Source organism: Stigmatopora nigra, chromosome 17 (assembly GCF_051989575.1).
Source record: "Stigmatopora nigra isolate UIUO_SnigA chromosome 17, RoL_Snig_1.1, whole genome shotgun sequence".
Taxonomy (NCBI): Eukaryota; Metazoa; Chordata; class Actinopteri; order Syngnathiformes; family Syngnathidae; genus Stigmatopora; species Stigmatopora nigra.
This window is the reverse complement of record NC_135524.1, coordinates 10,655,790-10,668,509: the sequence shown is the minus strand read 5'-3', so window position 1 is coordinate 10,668,509 and position 12,720 is coordinate 10,655,790. Positions and strand designations below refer to the sequence as shown.

General features: G+C 44.6%; 1 protein-coding gene across 4 annotated transcripts in view; it reads right to left on the bottom strand.

Annotated features, from left to right (window-relative positions):
* The window catches only part of oclna (occludin a), an 18,904-nt gene extending 6,184 nt beyond the window's left edge, over positions 1 to 12,720 (bottom strand). Inside the window, exons 1-6 of one of the 4 annotated variants that reach the window (XM_077736632.1) lie at positions 12,618 to 12,720; positions 11,879 to 11,956; positions 11,160 to 11,790; positions 5,588 to 5,755; positions 1,662 to 1,762; positions 1,170 to 1,503 (exon numbers count right to left, since the gene is read on the bottom strand). In XM_077736632.1, coding sequence (XP_077592758.1) covers positions 1,170 to 1,503; positions 1,662 to 1,762; positions 5,588 to 5,755; positions 11,160 to 11,790; positions 11,879 to 11,928 — 1,284 coding nt within the window. In that variant the 5' untranslated portion in view covers positions 11,929 to 11,956; positions 12,618 to 12,720. Of the gene's footprint in view, positions 1 to 1,169; positions 1,504 to 1,661; positions 1,763 to 5,587; positions 5,756 to 11,159; positions 11,791 to 11,874; positions 11,957 to 12,617 lie in introns of all 4 variants that reach the window. The other 3 variants (XM_077736634.1, XM_077736636.1, XM_077736633.1) reach the window with 3 other exon arrangements.

Here is a 12,720-nt window from a genome sequence, read left to right as displayed (position 1 = left end):
ACATTCTTAGACCACAAAATTTAGAGGGCGAGGGAATCCGGCGACGAACTGTCCGATCGACGAAATGTCTTGCGGTGAATCCGGCGACAAATTGTCCGTCAACCAAATGTCCGTTCAATGCAACGTCTGTTCGACAAAACGTCCGTTCAACAAACTGTCCGTCGACCAAACGTCCGTTCGACCAAACGTCGGGGGACGAAGTGTCCGTCGACCAAGTGTCCGTCGACAAAACATCCGGGTATCAAGAAAACCAGGAACTACTGCATAGGGTCTGACAATGGATTCAATGATTTCATCTCAATAGCTTATGGAAGTCAGAGCACCATTTCCTAGGCAGCAGAGGTCTGTGTGTCCCTCTGTGGATATGCCTCTCCAGACCATCACTGATCTATTACCAAACATGTCGCGTTGAACAACATTACAGACAGCATAATGTTCTTGTGTTCTCCAGACCTTTTCACGTCTATCGCAGGTGCTCAGCGTGTACCTGCTTTCGTCCATGATAAGCACGTATAGGGCGCCAGTGGCTGGCATGCGAATTCTGGTTTTCTTGACCAAATGCCAGTCGTGCTCAACGGTGCTGGGCACAGGGCCCACGGCAGGACGTAATGCTCTTGGTCACCTTTATTAAGTCTTTTCTAGATTGTTTGGGTAGAGACATTCACACTAGTGGCCCTCTGGAGATCATTCTGTAGGGCACCAACAGTGTTTAAACTGTTCTGCCTTGCACAACGGGTCCTGATGATGGCTTAAGGACCTTCTACAAAGCCCTGTCCTGCTCTCTGAAAATGATGCATCGGTCTCTTGAAATTTCCCTATTCTAAGGATTGACCTTTACAAGTAAAATCAGTCCTGTTTTAAGGTTTTTCTAATTGCCACTGTACTGCACTTGATGTCAATTCCATGAACACCAGTTGAAAGTGATTAACGATCCCCTCAGCTGCTTAACCAACAAGAAAATTATCAGACTGGTTTAATTGATATTCTGCCTTGCGCAATGAAAAAAACTGTCCCTTTAACTTTTGTGAGCAGTGAAGATATTCACATCAATTATTTTATCAAATTATTTCAAATGAGCAGGCGGGGCTGACAATTTTACAAAGCATAGACATTTTTTTTAAAATAGACTATGCCAATGGCAGCCATTGGGGAGGATCTACTCAACTGACCAAGAACTGCGGGCTTCCCTCCTTCAGCCGGTCCAGCTCTCGGTCAACATCGCTCAATTTCTTGTTGATTGCATCCAGTTCCATTTGGAGGTCTTTGTACTCCATATGGTCGCGTTCAAACTCCCGCTTGTACTCATTTCGCTCCTGATCATTGGCAATAGGCGGGAACTCGGTGTAGAAGTCAGCGTCATCGTTTTCTAGCTCGTCTCCTGAAGAGGCATAGTCTGTGTCAGGGTCCCCACGCCTTCTGTTGACTCTCCTGGCCGAGCTAGAAATGTACGAGTTGGCGCCGGAAGGGACGCTGTTAAGCAGAGTTAGTTCCTCTTCCGTTCGTCTGAGAAGCACACTCATTATTAGAAATGTAACGGGAAATGTGGAACATCATCCATTTACTAGTTGTGTGTGAATGAGTAAGTTTGATGCAAAGAATATAGGGTGATTTCCTCGTCTTTAGCAATCTGATTTTGAAAGTGATATGGTGGGTTGACTCACGGTGGTGTGTCGAGAGATTTGTTGCTGGCTTCGTACATCCCTGGTTTCTCTAGAAAGTCGGCCATTGGAAGTTCTTCAGGTGGCACAGACACGTTGTTCACCTGAAAACACATGTAAAGATAGAAGATATATACATATACATATACACATACACACACACACATCTATCCGTCCGTCCGTCCTACCTACCTACCCACCTACCTACCCAAACACCCACCCACCCACCTACCTACCCACCCACCTACGTAACCACCTACCTACCTACCTACCTACCTACCCACCCACCCACCTACCTTCCTACCTACCTACCAACCCACCTACCTACCTACCTACCTACCTACCTACCCACCCACCCACCTACCTACCTACCCACCTACCCACCTACCTACCTACCTACCTACCTACCTACCCACCCACCCACCCACCCACCCACCTACCTACCTACCTACCTACCTACCTACCTACCCACCTACCTACCTACCTACCTACCTACCTACCTACCTACCCACCTACCTACCTACCTACCTACCTACCTACCTACCTACCTATCTACCCACCTACCTACCTACCCACCTACCCACCTACCCACCTACCTACCCACCTACCCACCCACCCACCTACCTACCCACCCACCTACCTACCCACCTACCTACCTACCTACCTACCCACCCACCCATCCACCTACCTACCTACCCACCCACCCACCTACATACCCACCCACCTACCTACCTACCCACCCACCTACCTACCTACCTACCTACCTACCCACCTACCTACCTACCTACCTACCTACCCACCTACCTACCTACCTACCTACCTACCCACCTACATACCCACCCACCTACCCACCTATGTACCCACCCACCTACCCACCTACCTACCCACCCACCTACCTACCTACCCACCTACCTACCTACCTACCCACCTACCTACCCACCTACCCACCCACCTACCTACCCACCTACCCGCCCACCTACCCACCGACCTACCCACCCACCAAGTACCTACCTACCTACCTACCCACCTACCTACCCACCTACCTACCCACCTACCTACCTACCTACCTACCCACCTACCTACCTACCTACCCACCTACCCACCTACCTACCTACCCACCTACCCACCTACCTACCTACCCACCTACCCACCTACCTACCTACCCACCTACCTAGCTACCTACCCACCTACCTACCTACCTACCCACCTACCTACCTACCCACCTACCCACCTACCTACCTACCCACCTACCTACCTACCTACCCACCTACGTACCCACCCACCTACCCACCTATGTACCCACCCACCTACCCACCTACCTACCCACCCACCTACCTACCTACCCACCTACCTACCTACCTACCTACCTACCCACCTACCTACCCACCTACCCACCCACCTACCTACCCACCTACCCACCCACCTACCCACCGACCTACCCACCCACCTACCTACCTACCTACCTACCCACCTACCCACCTACCTACCTACCCACCTACCTACCTACCTACCTACCTACCCACCTACCTACCTACCTACCTACCCACCGACCTACCCACCCACCTACCTACCTACCTACCCACCTACCTACCTACCCACCTACCTACCCACCTACCTACCTACCCACCTACCTACCTACCTACCTACCTACCTACCCACCTACCTACCTACCTACCTACCTACCCACCTACCTACCTACCCACCTACCTACCTACCCACCTACCCACCTACCTACCTACCTACCTACCCACCCACCCACCCACCTACCTACCTACCTACCTACCCACCCACCTACCTACCTACCTACCTACCTACCCACCTACCTACCTACCTACCTACCTACCCACCTACCCACCTACCTACCTACCCACCTACCCACCTACCTACCCACCTACCTACCCACCTACCTACCCACCTACCTACCTACCTACCCACCCACCCACCCAACTACCCACCTACCCACCCACCTACCTACCCACCTACCTACCCACCTACCTACCCACCTACCTACCCACCTACCTACCTACCTACCTACCCACCCACCTACCCACCTACCTACCCACCTACCCACCTACCTACCTACCTAACCACCCACCCACCCCCCTACCTACCTAAACAACCACCCACCCACCTACCTACCTAAACCTACCTACCTACCCACCTACCTACCCACCTACCTACCCACCTACCTACCCACCTACCTACCCACCTACCTACCCACCTACCTACCTTTTTTAAGTAATTTTATTGTTTATTATTTAAATTCTGGCGGCCCGGCAGCTGAGCGGTTTGCGCATAAGCCTTACAGGTCTGGGGTCGTGGGTTTGATCTTTACATTATGAAGTTTGCATGTTCTCCCTGGGCTTGCATGGGGTTTCTCCGGTTTCCTCAAACATCCAAAAAACATGCAGTGTAGGCTGGTTGAAAACTGTAAATTGGGCCTGTGTATAAGTGTGAACATGAATGGTTATCTGTCTTGTGAGTTGTGCCCTGCGAATAGCTGGCCACTAAGTTAGTGTATCCCACGCCCGATGCCCGTAGTTATCTGGAATAGACTACAGCACTCATCGTGACACTTGTGAGGATAAGCGGTTCGGAAAATGAATGAATGAATGAATTTGTTGTGCTCATTTGCACAGAAAACCAGCACACTCTAATTCAAACGGTTCCTGTGCGATCCCTTTTTTTAAGATTCATAAAATATAGATATTAAATATACATGTAATAACACTTTCCACCGACTTAACTATTTTTAAATTTAACTGCATTTCTCACGTTTCCCTTAAATCAATGGACCATCCCAAGACATAAATAGCTCAGGCACATGTTTTTCCGTAGTCGACATCTCCCATTGTGAAGGAATGTTTGCAGTAGCATCCGAGTGAAACTGTTGGCCTCAAAGTAGCGACACACCTTGAAACCTATGCTACAAAGTCTCCCACACTCCCACTGTCTAACCATCCCCCTTCATGCTTTGTCACCTGAAAAACCGGTCCAACTACCTCAAAGGCAGCATACTATACACTCGAATTTACCACCGAACACCTCGTAGCAACTTTACTATGGGATTGAAACATTAACGGTACCAACAGTTGAAGGCAAATTCAATTCAATTTTTTTTAACATTGTTTGAGAATAAATTAAAAACTGGGATGCCTGAATTTACATCAAACTCTTTGGCCACAGCCACCCGATAGTGCCCCTGACTTCAGGATTCAAATCCAGGTCGGTCCACCTGTGTGTAGTTTGCCTGTGTTCTCTCCATGTCTGCGTGGGATTTCTCCGGGAACTCAGGTTTGGCCAGTCAATCGCAGGGCTTGAGGAGACGAACAACCATTCACTGTCACTCATACATAGGGGCAATTTAGAGTCTTCAAGCAGCCTACCACGGATCTTTTTGGAATGTGGGAGGACACCGGACTACCTGGCGAAAACCCACAGAAGCCCATTGAGAACATCCAAACTCCACACAGGAGGACCGACCTGGGATCGAACTTAGGATCCCAGGAATGTTAGGCCAATGCGCTAGTCACTGAGCTGCCGTTGAATGAATTAAGGTAAAAAAATAATAATAATAAAACATTTAAATAAAAATGTGTATTACATACAATTGGACTTGCAATCAAAAGAGACATCAAGCCCTGTCAATGGCAGGCAATGATTTTAATGAGTGACCCCATAAACTATTAAAACTTTTTTGAGCTCTCAACTACTACGGCAAGTGTTAAGTTTTATATTATCTAAGCACAGTCTGAGATTCTGACTGTAGCTGCCTGCGGTCAGAGTGCGTTGACAATCACACCATTAGCAATAGCATCCTTGAGTGTACATTTGTGATGAGGTGAAGTATTTTCTTTTTTGGGAGGGATTGCAGTTTTGGACAATCGTTCATTCACTAACATTAGATCTGAAGTGAGTAGCTCACCCACCCAGGCTTCCACATGTTGCGGAGGGTCCTCGTTCTCCATCACCTTGACGAGCTTCCACAAGATGTTGCTCTTGCCGTAGTTGATGATCTTCTTGCGCGTCTTGACCGCAAACACCACCATGATGATGAGAGCTGCCGCCACCAGAAAGCCAAACACTACTGCAATTGCCTGAATTAGCAGGCAAATGATTAATTTCAAATTAACTCAATCATTATTACATAAAAATAAATCTCCTGCCAAGACGTCCAATTCATTTAGCAGCCATTGAGCTAGTATGACAAGGAAAGAGTGGGAAAAAATAGGACAACGAGAATAAAGTAATAATGAGATGAAAATCATAGTAATATTACATAACTTCATGTAATCCTCGAGTTTGATTTAATAAGGCACAGCACAAATTAATGTACATATTTATATTCATGTTAATGAAGATATGTAAATCATATGAGATTAAAGATGTAATATTACAAAAAAGCGTCTAACATGAGATCAGTCTTTATATAATGTAAGTTTACAGTATGTAACATATATTGATGCAGTACTGCTAATTTACCTACATTAGGTACCAGTGGCAGGCCGTGCATTTCACACTTAGCCCTTCAGTACTGCTACGTCTGAATCAAGCCAACCCTCGATAACTATTTTATAGCTATAACACTGGGCAGACCGCATGCTTAGCGTGTCGGACTTACAGCTCTGGGATCCTGGGTTAAAATACAAGTTGGTCCACCTGTGTGGAATTTCCATGCTCACCAGCGTGGGGTTCCTCCGGGTACTCCGGTGATTTGAGACCCTAAATTGCCCCTAGGTATGGGTGTGAGTGTGCATGGTTGACTGTCTCCTAGTGCCCTGCGATCAGCTGGCCACCGATTTAGGATCTCCCCCACCTCTGGCTCTGAGTCAACTGGGATAGGCTCCAGCACCCCACACGACCCTAATGAGGATAAAGTGGTTCAGAAAATGAATGAATCAATGGCTATAAAACCTCAACTGCAGCTACAGCTTCAACACTTAGAAAAAGCATCAATACCCATTTCCGGAGTTTATCTGGAGTGAATGTGATTCACTAAAAATCGATATGCGCTGAAGTCGCACAAGACGGATCATTCGTCAGCCTTTGTAACTCGAATGATTCACAATGCACTCTTGTTACCCAATTATTCCAGTTTACAGTCGAATCAAGAGCGGTGGTGTGAATTTAAAAGCATTTAAATTCGAAATTTGGTATTTTTCTGAAATGGTTGCTTAAAAAAAAATTAAGTATTAAGGATTTCCGGACTTCAGGGAGGTTGTCCGGAGTCCCGGGGTTGCATTTCCGGGTAAACTCCTGAAGTTCCAGAGTAGTTGGCAGCTCTGCGCACTACATCCATGCATGATTGGTTGGTAACCAATTTAAGGTCTACCCCACAAAAACTCGCAAAACACTATTCTTCATCTTTATTGCCATCATTATTTTGGGGGTAATTAAACTTCTTCGCTACTCCACACCGTCCAGCAATAAATTACCCGTCCAGAGAGCACTATTTTTAGATAAGAGCAACAGCATCAGACCGCTGCCCGGAAACTCAACTACTACTTTGCCCTTCCACGCCGTCCAGCCATTTTAGCCACCCAAAGGGCTCTATTTTTGGACGAGGGTGATGGCCTCCGCTGTAACATCACCTGAAGACTGTAGTTTGACACATTTCTGCAAAATTCCACCATGAGCTCTGCAACCACGAGGGTCCCAGTGTTTACTGAGCGAACTCTAATTTTTTTGTTTAGGACCACGTTGTCCGCCAGGATCGCCAGGGATTCGCATTTCTGAAAAAAAAATGCACCTTCACCAAGCCTCTCTGCAGACTAGTTCGTCAAATAGGCTCTATTTTCAAATAAGCGGTGTTCGCCGTAAGGTCACACGGGGCTCGTATTCCTGTGGATCACAGAAGGCTTGTTCGGAATAGAAGTGGTGAGCACTACCATCAGTCTTGTCTTACGCCAACAGTGAAGCCTCCCAAGACCATTCAGTTGTGACGATCATGGTTTTGCGGTCAGGTGAGTGGGTTCGCTCACAGTCTTGTCTAAAAAACAGCAAAGAACAAAGAATGGTACCAGAACTTCCTCCGAGAGCAACTTCTCCCAACCATCCAGGGGCAATTTGGTGATGAAAAATACATTTCTCAGCATGAGGGGGCAGCTTGCCATAAAGGGTCATTACAAAATGGCTTAGGGAACAAACATTAAGATTTTGGGCCCTTGTGAAATAGTTCCAATTGTATGTCATCATACCATAGAAACATCTGGCTAACACCTAAAAACCCTGAAGGGGCAGACTTTGTGAACATTTTCATACAGCGGACGCGAGAGGCTGCTCATAAGAAGATCATGGGCACTGTCTTTCTGGTGGCAACTTCCTCATGTAATGTCTCTAGGACTGGGCGGAGCGTTGCATTTCAGTGTTTTTTTTCCCATTAGTCAGTGAGAATGGCGGAGCTTGTATGCTAGTACGAGGGTTACTACTTCCCAGGCAAGTTGGCAAGAAGACGTGCATTATCCTATTGTGAATATATTTGTGTGCATCATTTTGGGAATATTTTGAAGGGAAGACAAAAGCAAACAACCATCGCTAGGTTGCATCTGAAAGTCAGGGTGTAGGCGGAGCAAAGAGCCAAGGAAGGTATAACAATTTAGAACAAAATTAGAATTACCGTTAAACCTCCATTTGAGCGGCAGCTCTATTTGAACGGCACCTTGGTGGAAAAATTGAAAAATAGAACTGTACCTTTTAATTGAACTCTTCACTATGGGAAAAGTTTGAAAAATAGAGCGGGATGCCGGTGAAATAGAGGTTTTTCTTAACCTGAGAGGTCACATTAGCGATGTCACCAAGAAGCAATTGAAGAAGCTCCAGATTGATGTGGCAGTGATTCCAGGAGGCTCCACCAAATGTATACAGGCCCCCGAGGTCTACTGGAACGCCCCATCCAAGGCCAAAATCCGACAGTTCTACGAGAGCTGGATGTTGAGAAGAGCTACACCAAATTCAACAACATGCGAGCACCATTCGCTCTAGACGGCTCAAAGGATTGCCAGATCAATTCTTTTAGGCCAGACGGCCCGATTCAGACTGGTTTTCAACTTCCCCAGCAAGCGCGAGCCAATGCTGGTGATGATGAACGTGAACTCACTCAGACACTCGACGCTGATGCGGAAGGTGATGTGAATGACGAGGACAGCTACAACAGCGACATGTCACTTGATTTTCACCAGTGAATTTGTAATTACTTACCAGTAATTGACTTGTATTTGTGCCTATTGTTAAATAAATATCTACGTTACCTGGTTTCCGTTTTCATCCATAAAATTTACCACATCTTCTCAAAGGTCTGACCAGCTATTCGAAAAATAGAGCGGCACCCTCTAATTAAACGGCACAACGGGGAAAAGTTTGAAAAATAGAACAAGCCTCATAACACTGGGTGTGCAGAAGTACTAATGTTAATGTGCAGTGAAATGTAAGTGTGCTTCCCTTTAAAACAGGGGTGGCCAACCTGCGGCTCTTTGCCCGGTTTCATGCGGCTCTTACGTCCATATCAAAGTTTGTATTTGTGTTTTATTTTTATTTGCGTGTGCGCTTCGCTTGAGTTCAATACGGTATTTTCGTCCAATGCGCATGTGCTTGGGATGAAAATACCTCAAAGTTTCCCAGTGGGAGCAAGGTCATTTGAGTAAACGTTTTTAACAGAGTGGGAGAGCTCCCGTAAACCAGAAGCGACAATGAACGGCGTCGCGCACACAAAAAGTATCCCAAAGATCGAGCGTCGGCTGAAAAAGCTACACCCCCTGCGAGGCAGACCAAGGCGAGAGTGCTCAGCCGGGAGCAGCCAATAGGAGAGCGAGGTGTACACCCACGTGGTGGGCGCGCAAGTTAAAAGCCATTCATAATAAATGACAGCTCACAAGGAGCGAATGTTGCGCAAAAATAGGCTCTGATTTTATGACAGAAGTCCCACTAAGTAACATGCATAGTAAAAGAAAAACGCCATTGTAAATTATTATATTTCTGTTTGTGGACTTGGTTGAACTGAGAGTACGTACGTACTCTCAGTTCAACCAAGTCCACAAACAGAAATATAATAATTTACAATGGCGTTTTTCTTTTACTATGCATGTTACTTAGTGGGACTTCTGTCATAAAATCAGAGCCTATTTTTGCGCAACATGTATGTATGTATGTACGTACGTACGTACGTACGTACGTACGTACGTACATACATACATACATACAGAGCCTATTTTTGCGCAACATGTATGTATGTACGTACGTACGTACGTACGTACGTACGTACGTACGTACGTACGTACGTACGTACGTACGTACGTACGTACGTACGTACATACATACATACATACATACATACATACATACATACATACATACATACATACATACATACATACATACATACATACATACATACATACATACATACATACATACATACATACATACATACATACATACATACATACATACATACATACATACATACATACATACATACATACATACATACATACATACATACATACATACATACATACATACATACATACATACATACATACATACATACATACATACATACATACATACATACATACATACATACATACATACATACATACATACATACATACATACATACATACATACATACATACATACATACATACATACATACATACATACATACATACATACATACATACATACATACATACATACATACATACATACATACATACATACATACATACATACATACATACATACATACATACATACATACATACATACATACATACATACATACATACATACATACATACATACATACATACATACATACATACATACATACATACATACATACATACATACATACATACATACATACATACATACATACATACATACATACATACATACATACATACATACATACATACATACATACATACATACATACATACATACATACATACATACATATATATATATATATATATATATATATATATATATATATATATATTTAAATAGGGGTGACCCTATTTCGCGGATCTTCACTTTGCGCATTATTCGAGATAATCGAGCTATTGCTGTATTTTCACTAATGTGCTGTCCCTTATTAAGTAAATCAAACTCAATTCCCTTTACCTGTTTGAATGTTTGTTTTTTTCCATTCAATAATTTCACATTTGGAGAAAAATACATTTAAAAACAATAGCACAAAAAGACAAAATATAATTCTTTTTTTGGGATTTAAAAAAAACATTGAAAACGTATTCAATGTTTTGTTTTCTTGTTTTATTAACTTTTTCACTGACAATGTCAATCATAGGCATCCAATCATCCTACTTTGAACTGAAATGAGGTTGTCACTAGTAGATGTCCAATCCATTTAAATTGGGGTTGTTGGGAGCAAATGAACCTCCCACTTCAAATAGATTGGAGGCCTATCAGATATTGGCAGTGGATGAGTTTATTTAGGCAGCACTAATGAGATGACGCCGGCGTATCGCTTACCTCTTGTGGCTCCACCACGCAGTAGTGATAGAGGTACTGATTGACATAGAGCGTTGGCACTTGTGGGCGCTGGTACTGAGCACATAGACTAGCGATCTGGCTTCCGTAGATGGAGCCCTGTGACTGCGCAGTCGGATTTATGGCCATCAGGTAGACAATGGCGGCGATGAGAAAGAGCAGCGCCAAGATGGCGGAGACCACCGTGACAGCCAGGTAGAACCTCCTGCTTTCCGAGATGCTCTGATGAGACACGATGACGATGAAGATGGCTAGCGCAGTGAAGAACGTGATGGCCGCCACAGCAATAATAAAGCCTTTGGCTGAGCGTGGGTCATTGTAGTTCCCACCCAGCCCACCGTATCCAAAGGCATTTTGAGGTCCATAGCCTGCTCCGCCGAAGCTTCCCGGATAGCCCCCGCCCACACCACCTCCACTGGTTCCCCCAAAACCTGACATTGCCCCCTGTACGTCCCAGGCCAGGGTGGAGGCCACGCAGGCAAAGATGGCCACGCACATCACAATGACGATTATAGACATGATCTTCAACACACCCGGGGGGGATGTCCAGCGGTAGAAGTGCTGGAACTCGTCGTCGGGGTAATACGAGTATGCCGGCTGAGGGGGCGCGGTGCTACCCATGGAGGCAGACAAACACAAATACAACAGTTTAACGGCAAGAAAAAATATATAGTGGTGAGGAAATAGCGCTTTGGACTTACTAGCCATCTGACTCGTAAGGAGGCGGACTCTCATTTGGCCTGCCCGACATGGCTTTCTTGTCTTTTTTTTATGTCTTTCTGCTCAGAAATATAATATAGACAGAGTATGTGTTGTAGTAGTTAGTAGAATTTATCATAGTTTTATAACTAGCGGCGTCAATGGAAATCCATGAGATAATTACATATGCATAGACATACTTTAAATACTTTAAAGATCAGTTGAGAAATTATAACTCTGACTTATTTTTAACGTCTATGTATTGACTTTAAAGACGCACTATCACATATTTTTACAAACCAATTAAATTATTGGTAAGAAATAAGTGCGAAATTTGTACCATTTTTGTACATTTGTAAAAATTACACATCATTTACGTTAACATTGCCATCAGCTTTCTTAGGTGCCCGCATTGTGCTTGTGCTGTAGCAAAAAAGTAGTACGTAGAAAAGTTCTTACTGGTTTTATCATGTACAAAACTGAACGTGGTTCAGTTTAGTAGTTACTGCATAAATTCAAAACTACGCGATATTTAGCACACATTTCTACACTTATTAGAATTGTTTCTTAGAGTAGTTCGCTCTTATAATTGGGTGAAATCTTCAAATGGAAAAAGAAAACAATTGAAGAAAGCAAAGACGAAACAAAAAGTATTACGGTTTCCATTTTTGCAAGGGAAACAACCCAAAAAAAAACTTGGTCTTCAAACATGAATGAGATAAATGAGAACGTGGAGCTTACCTTGAGGCAAATCGGCCAAGAGCGGACTAAAAAATAAACCCTATGAGACAGATAACCGCCACACCTTGATGAGACATGCAGCCAGGCCACGCCTACTGGTAGG